At 40.1% G+C, this 25061-nt stretch overlaps 1 protein-coding gene across 3 annotated transcripts in view; it reads left to right on the forward strand.

Moving 5' to 3' along the window:
• Nucleotides 1-16390: 16390 nt before the first annotated feature.
• LOC311146388 (zinc finger MYND domain-containing protein 11-like) overlaps nucleotides 16391-25061 on the forward strand; it is a 34738-nt gene continuing 26067 nt past the window's right edge. The window contains exons 1-4 of one of the 3 annotated variants that reach the window (XM_084182886.1): nucleotides 16391-16544; nucleotides 22794-22929; nucleotides 24063-24222; nucleotides 24754-24777. In XM_084182886.1, coding sequence (XP_084039012.1) covers nucleotides 22799-22929; nucleotides 24063-24222; nucleotides 24754-24777 — 315 coding nt within the window. In that variant the 5' untranslated portion in view covers nucleotides 16391-16544; nucleotides 22794-22798. The remainder of the gene's footprint in view (nucleotides 16545-22793; nucleotides 22930-24062; nucleotides 24223-24753; nucleotides 24778-25061) is intronic. The other 2 variants (XM_084182885.1, XM_084182887.1) reach the window with 2 other exon arrangements.

Raw genomic sequence — 25061 nt, forward strand, 5'->3', positions numbered from 1 at the left:
ATGTGCATTGATTTTAGACTAGTGTAACTGATATGATGAGGATATGGGGCCATTTCATATGAGTGTGTAACTAGTTTAAAGTTAGTAGAGAGAAGTGGTTCTGGGTGACTAAGTCTGGGGTAGTAAATTCCAATCTGTCCAAGGAAGATAGTGTGGTTTATATTAGAACGATGTACAGAGGGAACATCTTGCTTGGGGGTAAGAGGTCATGACATAGAAGGGGTAGTGCTCATTGATGATGGCCAGATGTGGTTGAAGAAATGTTTAACCAAGAGTATAAAAGATGTGAGATTTGTGTATGTGGGCAATTCAACTGACAAAGGGGCAAGGCTATATCCGTTTGTTAGACGAACCCACAGGCTTGTGATCAAATAAATACTTGGTAAAATCTCCACAGAATGTCTAAGTAAATTCTTGCAATTTGAACTTCTCAATACCAGAAACTCATCATAACAGTAACTGACATGTTTCAAACCTGGTGTCCTGTACACCAGAATAACATTTTAGCCTGCTTAGCCTAGGCAATTTAGCTTGGGGAGCCAATGCAATTTTTCTGGTCTCTGGCAAAGTTACTCATCACATGTGCGTGGTCACGAATCACTTCTTCTTGGTTACTTGTTCGCATGATGAGTAACCTTGCCTGATACCTGAAGAGTTGCATTGGCTATAGGCTTTGGTTTAGCGGGCCAATGTGCTCTTCTGATGTGCAGAAGAGCCTTGTTCGAACCCTGTCAGTCATATTTGTTTTGTGGCTCAGATGGGTCTCTGTGAGGAAGAGAAGGTCAAAGGATAGTGAATTGTAACTGAGGTGGTTCAGTTACCACACATGCATGATGAGTAGGCCCTACCTTATCTGAGACCTGAAGAGTTGCATTGGCTCCCTGAGTCATTTGCTAGGCTTCAGTTTAACAGGCCTATGCTTTTCTGGTGCACAGGAGACCTGTTTACACTAGTCTAAAATCAATGTACAGAGAGCCCGCCATGGCTAGGATGTACTAGGGGTGTGTTGCTCTCTTGGTTCACGCCTCCAATAAATAATTTGCATACACTTTTGAAAATGAGAATATGCTTAATTGGGTAGTTTGAAAATGAAAACAGACACTTTCAATTTCACTTTGCACATTGCATTTACGATTTTCTGTTTAGCATTTGGCTTTTTCAATTAACCATTTTCTATTTTCATTTTAACTTTGCAATTTAATTGTGGCATGAATCATGCACACTAATATGAAAATAAAAATCAATTTATCATTTTCACATTCCTATTTAGCATTTAAGCAGTGCATTTTTGAACTGGCACTGTTAACCCTGCATATGCCAGATCATATGTGAGAATAAGATTGGATATTCTGGGGATGCATTTCATAGCTCAAATTCATAGCTTCAATTAAATTAATCCCCATATTTTTCAATCGATTCCACTCCACAGAGGCAGGTGAGTGTTCTGTTTGTGTGACCTGGAGTAATCTCTAATATGATTGGTTTGACCCAGGGGTAGAACCTGGATATCAGAAGATGTCTGCACACATTCTTTCCAGTGGTAAAGGATGCAGTACAAATAAAGGTTATTTCATTTGAAGGCCTGTCAGCAATCAACACAACTAGACACAACTAATAGGGGGACATTTCAGTCATTTCACATGTTTGTTTCTTTGAAGTGGAGCGCTGGGGTTACATTTGCTATTTTTCATTGAAAAACTTCAGAAGAGCTGAACAGGTAGACGAGACACTAACCTCAGATCAGTCAGCCTAAAAAAAAAAGCCTAAATGCCTGACCAACCACCTTGCATTGGTTGAATTTGAACTTTTGAAGACTTTGTTGGCATTCGATTCAATGCTCTAATTTAAACACCTGTCTGTCAATTGCATGGGAACTCTGGACTGTCTCCATTAATCATGCTGTATTTGTAACGCCCCAAATAGTTTCACCAACAACAACAAAAAAGACAAGATATGAGCATCAAAGAGAACATTCAATCAATTAAAGGTTAGCCAGTCTGTGAAAAAAAGTTAACCCACTGAAGGCTCAAACATAGAACTACACAAATTCCCCAAACTTTGTGTGTTATCTAATGTTTATTTTATGCACATAATTAAGCACTTATAAGTTATAATCATAGGAGGCCCAAAAAGTAAGATACAGTCAGTTCAGTGAGTGGAGTGAAATAAATTAGTTCAAAAAGTTGGGTTTAGCATTGCACAATTTACAAAGGATGATGTGTTGTTTCGACTCAACTCCTCATCACTGGCCCATTCAGAGAACTCTGCTGTTATTCTGTTGGATGGCATTTCACCACTGAGAAACAAGAAAGAAACAAAACACAAAACCATAAGAAGGAGCTCAATACCATAATGAGACAATAAATGTTAGTTTTTTTCTAAAAAAAGGTAGTCAAAAGTTTAGTATTTGGTCCCATATTCCTAGAACGCAATGACTACATCAAGCTTGTGACTACAAACTTGTTGGATGCATTTGCTGTTAGTTTTGGTTGTGTTTCAGATACTTTTGTGCCCAATAGAAATGAATGGTTAAAAATGTATTGTGTCATTTTGGAGTCACTTTTATTGTAAATAAGAGTACAATATGTTTCTAAACACTTCTACATTTTTGTGGATGCTACCATGATTATGGATAATCCTGAATGTATTGTCAATAATGATGAGTGATAAAATTACAGAGTGTCAACGATCATACCCCCAAGACATTCTAACCTCCCCTGTTATTGGTAATGGTGATTGTCTTCGGGGTATGATCTTTGAGAAAATATTGCTTGTTAAACAAAATCTCTTTCTCTGAGCAATTGTATTAGTATAAACTCATATAATTTCACCATTATTATTTTTGCATACAATATAGCTCAGTATTTGAATTATATATTTATAGTCATTATTGCTAATCTTTATCAAGGGTGTCAATAATTTCAGACCCCACTGTATTAACTACTTTTTCCTCAAATAACCCTTCCTTAAAGGAGGAAAAGTTGACCCATTTATCAAAGTACTTGCTTCCCCTGGGAAGAGAGGCAGCTCAGGGAACATGCATCCTTTCTTCTCTGCACCATCTGGTGTCATGGCTGGAAGGTGTTCCCTGTCTCACTGTCTTCCCTTGTTCCTAAAGTTGAACACTTTCCCCAAATCTAAGGAATTTTCCCCAAATCTGTGTTGTTTTAGTGGTCCTGAGACAAAAATACTATGGCTTTAGACTAAACATTTTGTAGACTTGTCATTGTCGTTTAATTTGTATTACGTTACTATAATGTATTTTGTTGCTTTGCATTATTCACTGTCTTGAAATGCTTTGTCAGTTAGTTCAACAATATCTTCCGATGATGAGGTATAGTGTATGAACATATTCACCGCTCCAAAATGTACTTAAAATAACTTTTCAAATTGCTAGACTAAACATTTGAATTAACCTTCCTCCAAGTCAGGCAAACTTCCAATTCAGACTCCTCACTCCTCTCATTTTAGAAGGTATCCATTTTATATCAAGCTACCATTTACATAGAAGCTGTATACCATTCTCGTCAATTGAGTCTTGGTACCTCGGAAGCAGATTCACAAAATGAGCTAGCACAAAATGTAATAATAAATGGCTAAATATGTAGCTATCTATCAGAGCTAACATTCCAAGCAGGTTAAATGTTTATTTCAGCAAAGTACTAAACCATAACACCCTTTTATCGTGTATTTAGACAGTAGTCTTGTATGCTATTGAGTAAGTATACCAGAAGTCTGGGAGAACACTATAGTATCTACTGAGTGAGGTCCACTCAGGCAATGACCAGTCCCCCTGTTAATGTAGGAAGGTTGATGATTCCCGGCCATGATAAACATAGTACCATGTCTAACTGTATAACATGTTTCACCTTGACTAAATGTGTTTTGATGTAAATATAGTAACTTAATATTATTATACAGTCAGCTATTTTAATTTACTTGACTAGCGACTGCATATAACACACCTGGGTGGTGACCAAAAATGTCTGAGAAGGTCCAGCGTCCAGACAATAGTTTGAAATAGAGCACTGATAAAGAGTTGAAAGAATACTTTAAATTATGCAGCGGGGCTATATCCCAAAGCATTACACTTTGGAATGAGGAGGTTTCACTCATGATATGTGTTTTGTTTAACTGTTAGTAATTCATTGCAAACCTCACAGAGTGAATGCTGGATTGTGTGTGAATACTCCACCTGGGCAATAAATATGTGGAGGCATACCTTCATTAAACTATAGCTTATTTAACTAGTGTATTTAGCTTACTGTAAAGGGGAATGAAATACTTTTGTGTACCAGGGAAATAAAAAATAGATATTCTGAGTATATCACATTGTGAAAGGTCCTTGCAAGGCTCAAGAAATGTAAAAAGTTTTAAAGTCACATGAAGTCTAAATATGATGTAAAATAATGAGCTGTACTACAGGGATTCAACCATCCCAAATAAAACAATGCTGAGTGATTTTCATATCATCATGATAAAATTAATTTCCATTGCGGCCCTCGTACTTAGGCTTATCGTTAGGAGAGCAAGCAATGAAGGCCTGCTATTCATGTTGGGAAATATCATGAATGTGCTTTTCCTCTACGAAAAAAGTAAACAAAGAACATTTCCTTTCTCTATTTCAAAGCGGTGCAGACATAGCTACAGTATCAGAGGCCATGGAAATAAAATACATCTGAAGAAACCTTGAGAAAGGAGGAGGTACATAGCTGCCCTTCAACATAGGAGGTAATCTTCTGAAATGGTCAGACACAAACATTGTGACCATCATGCACAGACATGTGGGCTATGTACAGCACTGACTATACAAATGCATACATCATTTACGTAATGGATTAAAAAACACTGGGCGAAATCCTAAATTCCTTTCATTTTCACTTAGTCATGCATTGATGTCAATGGGAGACATCTATGGTAGTGAAAATAAGATTCGTCACTGAATAGCTCAAATGCCCCCAAAGTCTGAATATTGTTTTTTTGGCTTGAAAAAACTAGACTATCGCCTGTCGAAGAACTGATCGATCTAGCTTGTAGTGGTGCAAAATTAATTTCCAAATACCACTGCAACTTCACAAATGATCAGACTTTCTCTACAATGCAATAGATTTTGGAACATAGAGGTTGTGGAAGGAACAATACAGACCTCTACTGTCTTTGTCTGGTGACGTGCAGAGGATGTCATGTCAGTCCACAGGAGGTTGGTGGCACCTTAATTGGGGAGAACAGGCTTGTGGTAAAGGCTGGAGCAGAATAGGTAGAACGGTATCAAATACAGTGGGGAAAAAAAGTATTTAGTCAGCCACCAATTGTGCAAGTTCTCCCACTTAAAAAGATGAGAGAGGCCTGTAATTTTCATCATAGGTACACGTCAACTATGACAGACAAAATGAGAAAAAAAATCCAGAAAATCACATTGTAGGATTTTTAATGAATTTATTTGCAAATTATGGTGGAAAATAAGTATTTGGTCAATAACAAAAGTTTCTCAATACTTTGTTATATACCCTTTGTTGGCAATGACACAGGTCAAACATTTTCTGTAAGTCTTCACAAGGTTTTCACACACTGTTGCTGGTATTTTGGCCCATTCCTCCATGCAGATCTCCTCTAGAGCAGTGATGTTTTGGGGCTGTCGCTGGGCAACACAGACTTTCAACTCCCTCCAAAGATTTTCTATGGGGTTGAGATCTGGAGACTGGCTAGGCCACTCTAGGACCTTGAAATGCTTCTTACGAAGCCACTCCTTCGTTGCCCGGGCAGTGTGTTTGGGATCATTGTCATGCTGAAAGACCCAGCCACGTTTCATCTTCAGAGGTTTTCACTCTCACGATACATGGCCCCATTCATTCTTTCCTTTACACGGATCAGTCGTCCTGGTCCCTTTGCAGAAAAATAACCCCAAAGCATGATGTTTCCACCCCCATGCTTCACAGTAGGTATGGTGTTCTTTGGATGCAACTCAGCATTCTTTGTCCTCCAAACACGACGAGTTGAGTTTTTACCAAAAAGTTATATTTTGGTTTCATCTGACCATATGACATTCTCCCAATCCTCTTCTGGATCATCCAAATGCACTCTAGCAAACTTCAGACGGGCCTGGACATGTACTGGCTTAAGCAGGGGGACACGTCTGGCACTGCAGGATTTGAGTCCCTGGCGGCGTAGTGTGTTACTGATGGTAGGCTTTGTTACTTTGGTCCCAGCTCTCTGCAGGTCATTCACTAGGTCCCCCCGTGTGGTTCTGGGATTTTTGCTCACCGTTCTTGTGATCATTTTGACCCCACGGGGTGAGATCTTGCGTGGAGCCCCAGATCGAGGGAGATTATCAGTGGAGATTATCAGTGGTCTTGTATACATTTACATTTACATTGTCTTCCATGTCTTCCATTTCCTAATAATTGCTCCCACAGTTGATTTCTTCAAACCAAGCTGCTTACCTATTGCAGATTCAGTCTTCCCAGCCTGGTGCAGGTCTACAATTTTGTTTCTGGTGTCCTTTGACAGCTCTTTGGTCTTGGCCATAGTGGAGTTTGGAGTGTGACTGTTTGAGGTTGTGGACAGGTGTCTTTTATACTGATAACAAGTTCAAACAGGTGCCATTAATACAGGTAACGAGTGGAGGACAGAGGAGCCTCTTAAAGAAGAAGTTACAGGTCTGTGAGAGCCAGAAATCTTGCTTGTTTGTAGGTGACCAAATACTTATTTTCCACCATAATTTGCAAATAAATTCATTAGAAATCCTACAATGTGATTTTCTGGAGAAAAAAATTCTCAATTTGTCTGTCATAGTTGCCGTGTACCTATGATGAAAATTACAGGCCTCTCTCATCTTTTTAAGTGGGAGAACTTGCACAATTGGTGGCTGACTAAATACTTTTTTTCCCCACTGTACATCTAACACATGGTTTCCAGGTGTTTGATGCCATTCCATTTGCTCCGTTCTGGACATTATTATGAGCTGTGTGTCAGTCTGACTTTTGAATGAAGTCAAATTCTTCAACAGAGAGATACTGTGTCACCTGCTTAGTACTTTGCTTATACCTCTAACATCAATGTTAAAAATGATTTGCACGTTTCCTAAGTGCTATACACCTTGTTTGGAGAGCGAGGTAGCGGCAGTGTTCCGACCCTAAGTGCTATAATAGAGTATGACCCTAACTAGGGGTGCAAAATTCCGGGAACTTTCAATAAACTCCCTGGTTTTCCCGAAATCCCGGTTGGAGAATTCCTGGAATCAGGAGGGAATAAGCAGGAAATCCGGAATCCTCCGACCAGGATTTCTGGAAAATTTTGCAACCCTAACCCTGATACTTCAGCTACACTACACCCATCGCATTGCATTTACATCAACATCATGTCATTGGGACGTTCCACCTGCTACACCAGAAACCAACCAAAACCAACCTCATTATTTCAATTCACAAGATAGAATGAAGTTGAGTATCAGCCATCAAGAATTGAACCTTGGCGATTCTTGAGCTTGGATGCTGACATTGGACGCGACGTAACGTGAGCAGTATAGATAGCAGCTTTCATTGATTTCAAAGGAAGCATTCCCTCAATGGCTGATGACTGTAGTGTAGCAGGGCCGTTACACTGTCACTCCAAATGGAGTGCCATGACAGTCTGAATAGTATTACCCTATTCCCTAAAACTATGATAACGTCTCATTGTGAACTGACCAAATGGCTTATATGAAGTTCATTGCTCATTAGCAAATTAGAAACTTTGAAACTGCACTGCAGAAAACAAATGACTTGACTTATCAACCAATATAATAATTTAACACTCCAGTATGACTTACTACAGGGTTCGGTGTTTACTGTAACACAGAACCTTTTTAATTTTCTATTGTCCTGTGAGAAAAGTGTTGTGACAAGTTTCATGTAACATGTCTTTCTCACAAACGAGCTGAGCACAAAATGTGGCACTATGTCAATTAGTACTTGTTTCTTTGCAAGGATAGAGGGCTTCTGAAAGACCCAGAAATACTAAACAGACTGAGTTCCCATTTAAGCTGTGTGTGTGTGTGTGTGTGTGTGTCTGTGTCTGTGCCTGTGCCTGTGTCTGTGTGTGTGTGTGTGTGTGTGTGTGTGTGTGTGTGTGTGTGTGTGTGTGTGTGTGTGTGTGAATAGCATAAGGGAGGGACAGGGGAGACAATGGAAATACAGAGACATGAATGTCAAAGAGATTACTTGAACGGAGTGGTAAACCCCCCAAAATTGCTTGTGAATCAAATGTTATTGATGATTATGTCAATATTAATATGAAAACTGCATACTAAAGACGTCTGCATGGGTTTCCTTTCCCAATCTATTTAGTCTCTGTTCAAATTGCTTCACTTTCTGCCCTCACTCACCTGCCATTTGTGGCAGTGTGAATTAGCTAATACTGCAGTTCACCACACCTCTATGTATACAGTTTTATGTTGTTTGTTTTCATGTATACAGTATCAAGCTGATGAAAGCATGATTCATGATGAGTTAATGCACGTACTACTGCAACAAAATACCATCCGTCTTTAGGAAAAGCATGTCCAGAAGTCTTGCCATGGACTAAAGTATTAACATTGCATCTGAATCGTCTTGTAAAGGCTTTAGGATGTCAGTCTGTTTAAAATACTTTCTAGTTTTTTGACAAACTAGTATTTTAAACATTCTGTTCATCCCATCCTTGATGGAAATAAGAAAGACTTCCCATACATGCTTCCCAAACGAGTTAGGAGATTAACAGCAAATGTCTTTGCTGGAATATACATAGTACCACTAATACTTATTATTTTCTTGAAAGATAAATTCAAGTTTGTGTTTTTGTATTACAACATTGTAATACAATGATCGCAAGCAAAACACAACAGAAGTAAATAGCCATAGCATTCATAATCAGAGTGATATGGGGGGGAAACTGGGCCTGACCAGGGAGGAGGCAGGACCCTAGAATTAAAATGAGGGAACTCTGTTCTATAAATTCTAATTCTAATTCTATGGGTATGACCAGAAATAATGTCAGGGATGGGGTTGCCATGGGACCAGAGTAAACAAAGACTGAGTGGATAATCTACTCACCACGTCAGCTAGGGCAACGATTCCGCCTGCACTGGTTGGGGTCGTCACTAGTTACCACAGGCACAAAGTCATAAACCCCGCCCATTTCTAGTATTTATCTTCTTAAAATCTGATTTTAAACCTAACGCTAACCTCAACCCTAACCTTAAACACAATTATGCGTAATCAGGCCAGCCCAGTGCAGCTCAGCTTGGCCCTACAGTGTGAGTCAGGCTAAAGACTGGCTGGATAATGTCCTCACCACCTGCAGGGAGAGAGAGAAGATGTTCACCTCACTGCTAGGTTGGCAAGCACCAGGTCAGGCACATGAATCTGACACTGGGCACTTTAATCTGACATACTGTAAGCATTAGAGTGAATAGATATTCACCAGATGAGGTTGGTGGCACCTTAATTGGGGAGGACGGGCTTGTGATAATAGCTGGAGCGGAATAAGTGGAATGGTATCAAATACATCAAACACATGGTTTGCCATTTAATTTGCTCCGTTCCAGTCATTATTATGAGCCGTCCTCCCCTCAGCAGCCTCCACTGATATTCACATAACCCATTTATGATGACTGGGCTTAATCACTCAGTTTCACAATTATGTCAAACTCATTGATGGCTGATTTAATTATTCAATCTATTACAAGTTGTCTTCACCTAAAAACATTGCCACTGAATAGTGCATATGAGTGATTCCATACGAAACCAGGACAAAAAAAACACATGATTTGGGGGATTTTCACGAAATGTTATCCATAGAATGGTCCTTTGGACATATATTTGACATTTGTATCTAAAAACATAATTGAGAAATAATTTATCAAAGTTGGCATATTTATTACATTTTGGCCTTACCCAGGCTTCCTTTAAGACTCTATAATGTTTCATCTGTAGGTGCTTAGCTGAGGTAAGTATGAATCATACGGTTGAAAAGTTTGCAATAAGCAGTTGACTGATTTTAGCATAGTGGTTTCAAATACTACAATAAAGAACTCCTATCACCAGGGGTGTATTCATTAGGAACCAAACGAAAGCAAACGGAATGAAACGGGGAGGGAGCTCCCCTAAATTTGTCCAATAGAAACATTTGTTTGTTGCGAAATATTTTCAGCTTGGAGTAAACGGTTCCTGTTGCAAAACGTTTTGGACTAATGATTACACCCCAGGGGTGTATTCAGTCAGATCCCGTTGCAAAATGTTTGGTAACAGACATTTACATTTAAATGTTAGTCATTTAGCAGACACTCTTATCCAGAACAACTTACAGTTTGTGCATTCATCTTAAGATAGCTAGGTGGGACAACCACATATCACAGGCATAGTAAGTACATTTTTCCTCAGTAAAGTAGTTATCAGCAAAGTCAGAGACTAAAATATTTTGCTACAGAATCTGACTGAATACACCCCTGGGGAGTAATCATTAGTCCAAAACATTACTCCAAACTGAAAATGTTTTGCAATGAAAACGAGAGTTGCTAGCTATTGGACAAATTCAGTTAGGTCCCTCCCCGTTTCATTCCGTTTGCTTCCGTTTAGTTTCTAGCTAGAGTAAACAGTCAACGGTTTCTGTTGCAAAACAGAATCCGACTAATGAATACACCCCGGGCCACATTCAGTTGCCAAATGTTGCCTAACGTTGCAGATAGAAATGCCATGAAGAGCCTACACGATTCCTTGTTCTACATGTCAGAGAGGCACGAAGACGTGGATGTCGATTAAGGCAGCCCTCCGCTCCTCTCTGATTCAGAGGGGTTGGGTTAAATGCGGAAGACACATTTCAGTTGAATGCATTCAGTTGTACAACTGACTAGGTATCCTCTTTACCTTTCCCTTTATTTCTATCTGAACATTCCAAAACGTTGTGTCCTGCTGAACGTGCCCCATGTGGAGTGTAACGTGTGTCATTCAGTGTTACTCTATCGCCGCCCAGTGGTGATTGATTCTCTCATGAGAACCCCCGTTAGTTTTGTTTTAAAATAGAAGGGCAATTCCATGATAACAGAGTGATGCAAAGACTCAGATTTTTCACATGTATGTCAAACAAAAACCAAAGATTGCAAAGTTAACCAATCATAACATTCTATGCACAAGGATGACTTTAAACAATTTCCACTCAGTGTTTTACAAAAACACATTTACTCGAAGAACAACTCAGATGCAATATTTGTTAACAGAATGACGGTACCAACAGCACAAACCGTCATTCTGTTGCCAAACTTTGCATCTGCACTCTTCTTCAAGTAAATGTGTTTTGGAGAAAGAGTTTTACACAGACAAAGAGACAACAACTGCAATTGGACAATAGAACTAATAGGGATGACCTTGCTTTATGCAGGGTTGCATTGTGTAGGCCTTTGCATCTGTAATTTAAAACTTACTCACACAATATGTCATCACTATTGTGTTGATCAATTAATTCCAGTCAATCATTTTGGATTGAAAAGGTCTAGGTAGCTTAGCAACCCAAAGTTTGAATATAAACCAAATTTGTGCTGTAGTCCAGTAGATCAGCTCAACAATTGCTTGATTAGGTATAGAAGCGTGAGAATTGGCACACGTATAATTTTTCATGCTGAACAAAACCTGATATAGTGCCATTTCAGCAAAGCATCTGGTCGACCTGTAGCGCCCCGAGTTTGAGATAGTTGGCCTTAAAACAATGCAATATTATTGAACATGTTAGTACATTCAAATTATTATTTTAAAAAGTTTGGTTGTTTTTTATTTAATAAAACAATAAGGTTGCTTCGACACTAAACACAGAGGGTTGCAAATTACTCACAAAATACATCAGTCCTCCTTTCCAAGCAATTACCTAACATCTCACCCACAGTTTGGCACTTTTAGAAGAAATGATCTCCTTTAGGGTCATAAACAAAATATGAGGACATACAGTTCTATTATGTCTCTTCTGGTTTTTAAAAGGACATTGTGGCTGTTGTGACCTTACTCTGTTGGCTCTTATTATTTATCATATCACATCTCAATTAAAATCAGCAGTTGAAACAATAACAAAGTGTTTTCCCCACCACTGTTTCTGTAAAAAGCTGAGGGATGGGGTTGGAGAAATGTAACCACTCTCAAATTGATAGACATAGCTATGGATGCAAGGACTGACCATCCATGATATCAAACGTGTACTTTTAACCATGTTTTGAGGCTATACAGTGTTTGTTAATGTTTACTTTGTTTACAAACATTGGAGTAAAAAAAGCTAATAATTTGGGTTCTGATGAGGTATGAAGTTCAAATAAGCTCATAAGGCATTTATAAGTTATAACCTATTCTTCAAGAATCAACTCTCAATTCTTTGATTTCCAGTGCTGGGGCCCAAAGTGACAGTCTGTTCCAGCCTCATCCACACAGTGACTCAGAAATGTTTGCATCTCTGCAATATGGGTGTTTTCAGTTTCATGATCAAGCCTCAATCTATGAGGGCATTCGTTACTGTCACTCACAGCGTCCATGAAATAACCAGCGAAGATCCTAGAGGTCATTGTTTGTCTTGTAGCCTTCTAGCCATATAATTTTACGTGGAAACCCATCAATGAATGTACTGATACATACACTGAGTATGCTAAACATTAGGAACACCTTCCTAATATTGAGTTGTTTTTCTCTGGATTCACCTACACTACCAGTCAAAAGTTTGGACACACCTACTCATTCAAGGGTTTTTCTTAATTTTTATAATTTTTTACATTGTAGAATAATAGTGAAGACATCAAAACTTTCATAACACATATGGAATCATGTAGTAACCAAACAAGTGTTAAACAAATCTAAATATATTTTATATTTGAGATTCTTCAAATAGCCACCCTTTGCCTTGATGACAGCTTTGCACACTCTTGGCATTCTCTCAACCAGCTTCATGAGGTAGTCACCTGGAATGCATTTCAATTAACAGGTGTGACTTGTTAAAAGTTAATTTGTGGAATTTATTTCCTTCTTAATGTGTTTGAGCCAATCAGTTGTGTTGTGACAAGGTATACAGAAGATAGCCCTAATTCGTAAAAGACCAATTCCATATTATGGCAAGAACAGCTCAAATAAGCAAAGAGAAACGACAGTCCATCATTACTTTAAGACATGAAGGTCAGTCAATACAGAAAATGTCAAGAACTTTGAAAGTTTCTTCAAGTGCAGTCGTAAAAACCATCAAGTGCTATGATGAAACTGGCTCTCATGAGGACCGCCACAGGAAAGGACCCAGACTTACCTCTGCTGCAGAGGATAAGTTCATTAGAGTTACCAGCCTCAGAAATTGCAGCCCAAATAAATGCTTCACAGAGTTCAAGTAACAGACACATCTCAACATCAACTGTTCAGAGGAGACTGCGTGAATCAGGCCTTCATGGTCGAATTGCTGCAAATAAACCACTACTAAAGGACACCAATAATAAGAAGAAACTTGCATGGGCCAAGAAACATGAGCAATGGACATTAGACCAGTGGAAATCTGTCCTTTGGTCTGATGAGTCCACATTTGAGATTTTTGGTTCCAGCCGCCGTGTCTTTGTGAGACGCAGAGTAGGTGAACGGATGATCTCCGCATGTGTGGTTCCCACCGTGAAGCATGGAGGAGGAGGTGTGATGGTGTGGGGGTGCTTTGCTGGTGACACTGTCTGTGATTTATTTAGAATTCAAGGCACACTTAACCAGCATTGCTACCACAGCATTCTGTAGTGATACGCCATCCCATCTGGTTTGGGCTTAGTGGGACTATCATTTGTTTTTCAACAGGACAATGACCCAACACACCTCCAGGCTGTGTAAGGGCTATTTGACCAAGAAGGAGAGTGATGGAGTGCTGCATCAGATGAGCTGGCCTCCACAATCACCCGACCTCAACCCAATTGAGATGGTTTGGGATGAGTTGGACCGCAGAGTGAAGGAAAAGCAGCCAACAAGTGCTCAGCATATGTGGGAACTCCTTCAAGACTGTTGGAAAAGCATTCCAGGTGAAGCTGGTTGAGAGAATGCCAGGAGTGTGCAAAGCTGACATCAAGGCAAAGGGTGGCTACTTTGAAGAATCTCTATATATAAAATATATTTAGATTTGTTTAACACTATTTTGGCTACTACATGATTCTATATGTGTTATTTCATAGTTTTGATGTCTTCACTATTATTCTACAATGTAGAAAATAGTAAAAATAAAGAAAAACCCTTGAATGAGTAGGTGTGTCCAAACTTTTGACTGGTATTGTATATATATAATATTTATTGTCCAAAACAGGACATTGACAAACACACATTACATTTACATCATTTAGCAGACGCTCTTATCCAGTTAGTACATACATTTTCATACTTTTTCATACTGGCCCCCCGTGGGAATCGAACCCACAACCCTGGCGTTGCAAACGCCATGCTCTACCAACTGAGCTACACGGGACCACACACACAAATAGCCTAATTGACTATAGGATGCCTTACCTGGAAGGTTATTGCTGTGCTGATCTATGCAACATGAATAGATGGAAATAATTTCCTATATATGATCTACTATCTTGAAATTCTGATATACTATCTCAAAATATCAACTTAGTATCCAAAATGGTTGACTTAAGTATCTCGAAATTTCGACTTACTATCTAAAAATTCTTAGATAGGCTCACAAAATGTTGACATATATATCTCAAAATGTTTAGATAGTACTGTATCATCACAGATAGAACAATGAGCCATACATTTCACCGGATGTATAAATGTGAAGCATCCGCTTGGCGTTTCCACTCCCTACCAAATATGGTAGTGAGAGGAAGCCCTCTAGCTGGCATTGGGAGAAGATGGAAAGAGATGTATTTTGGCCGACATTCTGCTAATGTTCTCATCGTTGAAACAGTTGATCCCCATACAGTTTTCTGTTCCCAAAACTAGAATCTGTTATGAACAGAGGGGATTAAGTTTTGTAGACTTTACCCTTTGTAACAACAACAAAAAAGAATCACGTTGTTTAGGAGTGCAAAGGAGAATTGAGTTATTGCACACGCGCAGTTCACAGAGAAGGCGTTCCCTAACGAAAATATGCAGATGTTTGCTAGAACGAGCCAATAGGATCTCACTAGCTCGTGCTTGGCTCTGCCCACCTCCTTGCTTGTTCTGCCCACTATGACTAATTTGTTCCAAACCGAAACAACAGGCTGTGGTCTATCTTGGTTTAGTAAAAAAAAAAACGTTGGTATCTCATATTTTGAGATAGTATCGACATTTAAACGTTTGGGGTGGCGGGAATGTATGGAGGACTAAAAGTGCCACAATTAAATAAATAAATACACCATTAAATAATTACTTAAATGTGTCATTAATTAATTCAAATTAGAATTAAATACATAAATGTGTAATTAAATGTATCATTAATTAATTCAAATACCGATTCATTTTATGTAAAATACATATATAATTATTTCACTATTTACATTTACATTTCATGATCCTGCATTGCAGTGATTCATGAATTACTTAAAACTGTCAAACTGACCCATCAAAGTCAGTGGGCGGGGCTAACGCGAATCTAGTCTGATCCATTGCTTTGGTCTGAAGTAGAGTAGGCCAACCTGGATAGAGACAATGGAGGATCTCCGTCAACTTTCCAGGGAGTTGGTTAGAGACATTTTAAACTTAGCAGAGGATGTAGAAGCAGGACCTGCTGACATTATCCGGAATTGATTTGTCTTGGCTTGATGCAGAGGGTAACCAATCAGGCGTTAGGTTCCGCCTACCAACTTTTGATGGGTCAGTTTGACAGTTTTAAGTAATTCAGGAAGCACTCCAACGCAGGACCATGAAATGTAAATGTAAATAGTGAAATTATTATATATGTATTTTACATAAAATGAATCGGTATTTGAATTAATTAATGACACATTTAATAACACATTTATGTATTTAATTCTAATTTTAATTAATTAATGACACATTTAAGTAATTATTTAATGGTGTATTTATTTATTTAATTGTGGCACTTTTAGTCCTCCATAGGAATGAGCTTCCATAGTTTTTGCCTAATATCTTTCATAAAATGAAACAATTATTTCCTGATATGTTGCAATGTATAAAGCACTTGCCATTGTTATGTAATCTATTGAGAAGTATTAATAATGTGACATAGAATGTTAATTGATTAAATACCTGTTCAGGTGGATTTTTTTTTTTTTTTACAACATTTGGCCAGATGCCCGTTCAAGATACTAAAAATAAATGTACTTTCAAAAGTTGCCTCACAAAAATAACAAAAACACGTCGTCCGAATCGTAATTCCACCACTAGAGTTCTCCTGTGTGAAAATCTGTCCTGCTATTTTAATGTTGGCGCTGTGTTTACCTCTCACCAATCCTGTGCTGTGTGGCCAGGCCAGCTGGACGTAAACCTGACCATAATTCAGACAGTCTAAACTATCCCGGAAATACAAATGTAAAGTATCTTACATTGAATCCTTCGCGGATTTATACAGAGACATATATTGTTAATACTGTAGTGACGGTAAGTTGGACATTTATTTAATAAAAAATGTATTACTTCAACATGAAAATATTACGGTTAGCTAACAGCTAGCTAGCTATCTACTGCAGTTTATGTGGCTGGACCAGTTTTATGAACATGGCGCGTTCTGAAAACAACTATTCTAACTAACATTCATATTTTCTGTGCACGTTTTGGTAGTTGCTTTGCTACTGTCTAACAACTATATTGTATTTGTTTACGTGGCTAGTAAATTCATGTTTGAAAGCTAACGTTAAATAGCTAGCTAGCTCCTACAGAACTGCTTTGCTTTCCAGATCCTGCTAACTAACGTTAGCTAGCTTGCTAAAAAATTAGGTTGTCGAACCATTTTTAGGTTGATAGCTTCAGCAGTTTATAACAAGCCATGATTATTTCGGTATTTTAGCTAACTAACGTTTTGACAAGCTTTCTTTGACACACGCTTTGGAGATTACCCTAACCAAACGTTAACTAACTAGCTAGCTCCGTAGTACTAGCTAACTATCAAGCTGACAACATTAGCCAGCTATCTAGCAAACTGGGAGTGGGAGTTACTAGCTAGCTAGTTTGGTCGTGTGGCCTTGGCTGCCTTTGTTGAAATATCCACGGACTGTATTGAATACTTAATCCGGAAATCAAGCCAGGGATTGGTCTGGGGAAGAGAAGGCACATTTACCCGCTCTCCCCAACTACTACAATTACGGCTAGTTGGCCAGACAAAATTAAAACACAGCCATGACAAAGCTAATTAATGCATCCAATAAACCAATCCTGCTGTTTTTTTAAAAATATCTTCAAAATAGTATTTATTGACAAAGTTTTAGCTAGCCCATCAGCTTTTTCACAGCCACAGGACCTCTCTTTTAGGATGTCTGTCTCGCATTCTATTATTCATGGTGTGTAACGTTATTAGTGAATGGATTGTTTGGCTTAAGCCTATACTATATACAGTAGATTAATTTCAGATGGTATAATTTATGTCTGCCTCCTCTGTTGAGCACTGATTGTGTTGTAAAAGTGGAAACAGAGGCGCAGCTGGACCTTGAGGAAGACAACATTCATGATGCATAGCTACATTTGATAAACAAAAGCTCTAAATAATAAAGTTGTATCTTATTGCCACTACTAGACCTACCTTGTATGATTATAAACTCGGGCTTTTGATGATGGGAGTGTTGTGCTCCTGGACACCTAGCTGCCTAATTGATTGGGGAGTGTATCAAATCAAATGAAATTCTATTTGCCACATGAGCCGAATACAACAGGTGTAGGTAGACATTACAGTGAAATGCTTACTTACAGCCCTTAACCAACAATGCATTTATTTTTTAATAAAAAAGTAAAATAAAACAACAACAACAACAACAAAAGTGTTGAGAAAAAAAGAGCAGAAGTAAAATAAAATAACAGTAGGGAGGCTATATACAGGGGGGTACCAGTGCAGAGTCAATGTGCGGGGCACTGGCTAGTTTAGGTAATATGTGGGTAGAGTTAAAGTGACTATGCATAAATAATTAACAGAGTAGCAGCAGCGTCAAAAGATGGGGTGGGGGGGCAGTGCAAATAGTCAGGGTAGCCATGATTAGCTGTTCAGGAGTCTTATGGCTTGGAGGTAGAAGCTGTTGAGAAGCCTTTTGGACCTAGACTTGGCGCTCCGGTACCGCTTGCCGTGAGAGATCAGTCTATGACTAGGGTGTAGAACCTCCACCTCTGTTGTCATGACATTATGTAGTGTCAGTCCCTAGACAGAGGTGTGTGCAGGTAGCTTCTGTGAGCATGGCACCCTATTCCATATTTAGTGCACTACTTTTGACCAGGGCTTTGGTCCAAAGTATTGCACTATATGGGGAATAGGGTGAATTTTGTGCATTTTTATTAGGATCCCCATTAGCTAACGCTGTAACGTTAGCTAATCTTCCTGGGGTCCAACACCAATTAATAAGACATTACAAACAATTACAAATTAAGACTTTACAAACATTTTAACAAGTAGACGATACAGACAATAAAAATACCTGACAGGTAACACATTTAACATTCAGTTTATGCTATCTATTTCCTGTCCAGTTAAATGGTCTATCACATTAGATGTTCTTTTTGGGACGCAGCCTTTGTAAGGTGCCAGCGGCTGTGGAGTTGGAGCACAAAGTAGTGCTCTGGCACCAAGGCACAGGTGACTCTTATTAACACCTACTCTGGTTTGCATAGCATGGGATATCACATCGCTCACTGTCACCTCTACTCCTCTCAGCTCTTATTCACCTTCTCTCAGCAGGCTGCAAGTCAGACATTGGAAGAGACATGATTTTACAGTCTGTCGTCAATCCTCAGGTTTGCAGGGAAATGTGATATTATTTGTGTGACATTTTGTAGTTGCCGCAAGATAAGCCTACTGTGTGAGGGGTATAGGCCTGAAATTGAGAAATTGTACTGTCTTGCTAAGGCGTACACATTTAATGAAATGTTTAACAGATGCCCCTCTTCACTTTCTAAAAAATAAAAAAAACCACTCCTTTTTTTTTTTATGCATGATTATAGGAAACATAATGTTCTCAAGCTTCCAGTAAAGAGATACTCAACCATTAGGTGGTGGATAAATGAAGATGTCTTACTCAGGCCATTTACACCATTGAAATAAATGGTCAGTTCCAATCTTAACGGGGTGGCTCTCCCATAGGCACCAATGCGATAGCAGCTGGGTCTGGTCTGCTTAGTTCAATGAACCAGAAAAAATTAGCGAGTGGGATGTCTCGCCTCCTCTTCCTTCACTGACACAACTTCCTCTCGGATTATAGCTGAGCTATGCCTCTTTGAGCCTCCAATAGGCTAAAATCTCTTGATTAGGTCATTAAGTGTTGAACTAAGATTGCTATAGTTTTTTAACAAGAAGGTCTACTTTTTTATTTTTTATTTGTATTCGCTCACTTGAAAATATCAATGTGTACTCAATATGTAAACTTCACGTACATGGTTATTGTAAGCACTGAATGTGCGTGGCCTTAATTTGTGAAATTTGGCTCACATTTCAATATCACATGCTTTTTAATCTAACTATGACCAATTGAAGCCAAATATGAAATAGGCTACATTATATGTATTTAGGCTATTTCCTCCTGTATGGCCCAATGAGGTGCCAAAATGTTCAGGAAACTGGTGTGAACAGTTAGTAAACCATGCTCATCATTTTGTCCTTCGGTCTTTAAATGTTAGTTGAACAAAAGTATTTATGGATCTGCATTCTGTTTGCGAAGTCTGTGGACTAAAATTAGCATATGGTGAGCTTGGAACAGCTGCTTTTTAAATGGACATTTTTACATTTCATGGAAAGTTACTTTCATCGTAAAATAAAAAAATTGCTGGAGGACGTCTTTAAGAAGAGTAATGCGTAAAATTGGTTTCAAACATAGTTAACAGGATGCAGAGGAGGCAAACTGCTATTGTTCCTTTCCTTAAAAAAATCTCTTGAGTAATATTGTATTTTTTTATGACGGTGCTGTGAAATGGCACAGCTTTCATTGTTTTCTTTTGTAATAACAATATGTTTTTTTAGGATTATGTTTTTCTCCTCCCACTGAACAGCCTAGAACAGGGGTAGGCAACCCTGTTCCTGGAGTGCCGCAGGTACTGCTGGATTTTGTTCAAACTACATTTACATTTACATCATTTAGCAGACGCTCTTATCCAGAGCGACTTACAAATTGGTGCATTCAACTTATGATTTTTTTTTTATGGTGGGGGAGGGGGGGTTAGAAGGATTACTTTATACTATTCCAGGTATTCCTTAAAGAGGTAGGGTTTCAAGTGTCTCCGGAAGGTGGTCAGTGACTCCGCTGTCCTGGCGTCATGGGGGGAGCTTGTTCCACCATTGGGGTGCCAGAGCAGCAAATAGCTTTGACTGAGCTGAGCGGGAACTGTGCTTCCGTAGAGGTAGGGGAGCTAGCAGGCCAGAGGTGGATGAACGTAGTGCCCTCGTTTGGGTGTAGGGTCTGATCAGAGCCTGAAGGTAAGGAGGTGCCGTTCCCCTCACAGCTCCGTAGGCAAGCACCATGGTCTTGTAGTAGATGTGAGCCTCAACTGGAAGCCAGTGGAGTGTGCGGAGGAGCGGGGTGACATGAGAGAACTTGGGAAGGTCGAACACCAGACGGGCTGCAGCGTTCTGGATAAGTTGTAGGGTTTAATGGCACAGGCAGGGAGCCCAGACAAAAGCGAGTTGAAGTAATCCAGACGGGAGATGACAAGTGCCTGGATTAGGACCTGTGCCGCTTTCTGTGTAAGGTAGGGTCGTACTCTGCGAATGTTGTAGAGCATGAACCTGCAGGATCGGGTCACCGCTTTGATGTTAGCGGAGAACGACAGGGTGTTGTCCAGGGTCACGCCAAGGTTCTTTGCACTCTGGGAGGAGGACACAATGGAGTTGTCAACCGTGATGGCGAGATCATGGAGCGGGCAGTCCTTCCCCGGGAGGAAGAGCAGCTCCGTCTTGCCGTGGTTCAGCTTGAGGTGGTGATCCGACATCCACACTGATATGTCTGCCAGACATGCAGAGATGCGATTCGCCACCTGGTTATCAGAAGGGGGAAAGGAGAAAATTAATTGTGTCGTCTGCGTAGCAATGATAGGAGAGACCATGTGAGGATATGACAGAGCCAAGTGACTTGGTGTATAGAGAGAATAGGAGAGGGCCTAGAACTGAGCCCTGGGGGACACCAGTGGTGAGAGCACGTGGTGCGGAGACAGATTCTCACCACGCCACCTGGTAGGAGCGACCCGTCAGGTAGGACGCAATCCAAGAGTGAGCAGCGCCGGAGATGCCCAACTCGGAGAGGGTGGAGAGGAGGATCTGATGGTTCACAGTATCAAAGGCAGTGGATAGGTCTAGGATAAGAGCAGAGGAGAGAAAGTTAGCTTTAGCAGTGCAGAGAGCCTCCGTGACACAGAGAAGAGCAGTCTCAGTTGAATGACCAGTCTTGAAACCTGACTGGTTTGGATCAAGAAGGTAATTCTGAGAGAGATAGCAGGAGAGTTGGCTAAAGACGGCACGCTCAAGAGTTTTGGAGAGAAAAGAATGAAGGGATACTGGTCTGTAGTTGTTGACATTGGAGGGATCGAGTGTAGGTTTTTTGAGGAGGGGTGCAACTCTCGCACTCTTGAAGACGGAAGGGACACACCTAACTAGGCACCACACCTGACCAACTGAGCTAATTGCGGCACTCCAGGACTAGGGTTGCCTACCCCTGGCCTAGAATCTAGATGTTGGCCATTTGTACTATAAATCAAATCAAATTTTATTCGTCACATGCGCCAAATACAACAGGTGTAGACCTTACAGTGAAATGCTTACTTACAAGCCCTTAACCAATAATGCAGTTTAAAGAATGCGAATAGTCTGGGTAGCCATTTGATTAGCTGTTCAGGAGTCTTATGGCTTGGGGGTAGAAGCTGTTAAGAAGCCTTCTGGACCTAGACTTGGCGCTCCGGTACCGCTTGCCGTGCAGTAGCAGAGAGAACAGTCTATGACTAGGGTGGCTGGAGTCTTTGACAATTTCTAGGGCCTTCCACTGACATCGCCTGGTATAGAGGTCCTGGATGGCAGGATGCTTGGCCCCAGTGATGTACTGGGCCATACGCACTACCCTCTGTAGTGCCTTGCGGTTGGAGGCCAAGCAGTTGCCATACCAGGCAGTGATGCAACCAGTCAGGATGCTCTCGATGATACACTGAATCGTGTATTTTAGGATTACATTTTGCAGATGGTCTTATCCAGAGTGACTTACAGGAGAATTTAGGGTTAAGTGCCTTGCTCAAGAGCACAACGGATATCTATTAGGCCAGTCAAAGCATATTTCTGAGGTCAGGTCTTTCTGAGGTGGGAATAGACATAGTTTTTGTTGTCTTGATTGGGTTGACCAATCCTGGTCCTGGAGGGCTTTGGAACCTGCAGATTCTTGTTGTTTCTTATCCTGGATACATTTTAGCTAGGAAGATGGCTGGAGGTAGCCTGATGGAACCAGCCTGATCGCTGCATTCACCGTTCTGTTGACGTCAGTGAAATAGAATGGTGAGGCTAGGCTGAAGGTTTAGTTTACCCTTGCTCTGTATTGGTGGTGCTCCATGATGAGGATTTCTTCACTTGAGCTGAGAAAAAAATAATAATCCTGATTTGAAATTGATGCATTCCAAGTATGTTCCGAAGTGTTTAAAGAAGTAGCCTAATGGTTTGAAACATTACTTCTCTCCCATTCCTTGCAGGTGTCATGAATAAAGAGATCATGTCGCGTGTGGTGAAGAAGAGGCAGGCGGATCCAAAGGTTGTCCAGTACGTGTGGGCTGCCATTGAGGTCATCCGCAACCAGAAACAAATTGCCAACATGGACAGGATCTCAAAGTAAGTATTCCAGTCATTCTAGTTCTGTTCCAATACGCTTGGAAAGTGGAGACGTCACAAACGCACCCAAAAATAGTCTTAAACATTAGTGGAGACGCATTGCCGCTTTGTAGACAAAATGACGAGGTGTCTCTAGTTGTTTCCATTTGTGATGCACCTTCCATGCATATTCACTTTCAATACGTATTGAGTTTGGATGGATGGTGGTTGGTCTTAGCCACTCTCCTTTCAGGGTCATGCTTGATCAATAGGTGAAATGATGACAGTTTCATGGTTCAATACTTGACATTGAATTCCTTTTCCTTATTGCCATTCAGACCATAAATGAATTCAACCAACCTATATTGCGGCTTCCACTGTAGCATCAGACCTTGATGAATATATGTTTTAATTTAGACTGATTTAGGTCCTATTATATTGTTTTATTATACGTGATCATCATGTAATGTTCTTACAGCCTAGTCTAAATTCATTCATGCTGAAACCCATGTCTGATCAGTCCTTATTTTCAGTTAATGGAATAGGAATATGGCTAATTGAAATCCTCAGGCAGACAAAGAGCCTTGGGAGTTGGCCACGAGCAGAATAAAAGGCACAGAGTGGCTGTTGTCATGGAGATAAAGTGATGCAATTCAATGGCAGGCACTGCTGAACTGTCTTAATATCTTAAAATACATTTTGTATTTGAATGGATGAGGTGGTGACGTGAGAGTCCAGGAAAATACAGTTAAATAGGAAAACGAAGGCAGTTGGTACAGGAGGGGAGATTGTGTTATCTCTTTACATTAGATGTGAAAAGGCTTCGTCTGTCTGTGCAGATCATAAAAAGGTTGTCTGACAAAAAGGGTTGGCGGCACAGTCATTAGTGGTATTGTCCCAACTAGTCCATGTAATGGGTTGCACTGTGATGATATGGTGGTCCCAATGCAGGTAGCAATATTTTATCAGGAGGATAGGCTAGGTCCTACTTCAAGATTGAAAATGGGCAATCTTGGCACTCTTGTCTGTTCTGTTCTCGCCCATTTCCTTGTGAATTGCATATTTGGCTGCTCCTTCTGAGGTGAATGGGTTTCCCCTTGGTTGAGTTGAGTTGTTAGAGAATGCAGTGATGTTGGTGTGCTGTGTCTGTGCAGGTACCTGAGCCGTGTGTTTGGCATGCACCCCAAGGAGACAGCCAGGCAGCTGAGTCTGGCAGTGAAGGATGGCCTGGTGGTGGAGACTCTCACTGTGGGCTGTAAGGGCTCCAAGGCCGGCATCGAGCAGGAGGGCTACTGGCTGCCTGGAGACGAGCAGGTAAGAGAGGGGTTTTACTCTGTAGTGATAACCCAAACCCTAGCAGTCCTGGCTGGTTTCTTCATCATCAACACCAATTTCTCCTATCTCCCTCATCAACACCTCTATGGTTCAGAAGAAAACGTACTTAGTTTCATACTTACTTCAAGGAATTCTGCCTTTATTCAATGTTTTTTTAAACATATTTTATTTGTATGGAGTTTCTTGTGTATATCTGCTGTGCTAGACAACTTAGTAATACTTCAGCCATTCAGAGGTGCTGTGAACTATAGCACTGAATTCAGCATTGTTTATAATGACCTGGTGATTCAAGTCATGCTGCTCTCTAACCAATTTGTATGTGAAGCTGACTCGTTAAATTCATAGGTATGATGACCATGCACACATTCCTTTAGTACTGTAGCTCTGCTATGCACCAAACACACTGACCCCACACAGTACAGTCAAATTTAGCAATGCTCAAAGAGAACTCAATTGACTATAGCAGCAGGACTTTAAACACTGCTTTCTGGATCACTTGCAATCACACAGGAGCCGAAGGCCGAAGGAAGCAAGGTAAGGGTGCATCGTTGTTTTTTTATTTTGGTTTGATTTGTTCTTCTTTTATCTCTAATTTATTTTACTAACATCATTCCGCTACAAATCACTTCTGCCACTTCTGCAGCGCAATCTGGGATTTGATGGAATCTTTTTACAGCCGCATACTCTTTAACATAAAATCAGACAACAAAAGACTAATTGAATTATGTGAACTATCTGTTTAAAAATAGGATTGATAAAGTATTTTCAGTTGTAATGGTTAACCGTTTATGTCACACCTAGATGTTGTAACACAAGAG

The sequence above is a fragment of the Coregonus lavaretus genome (genome assembly GCF_964263955.1).
Source record: "Coregonus lavaretus genome assembly, chromosome: 19".
Classification (NCBI taxonomy): domain Eukaryota; kingdom Metazoa; phylum Chordata; class Actinopteri; order Salmoniformes; family Salmonidae; genus Coregonus; species Coregonus lavaretus.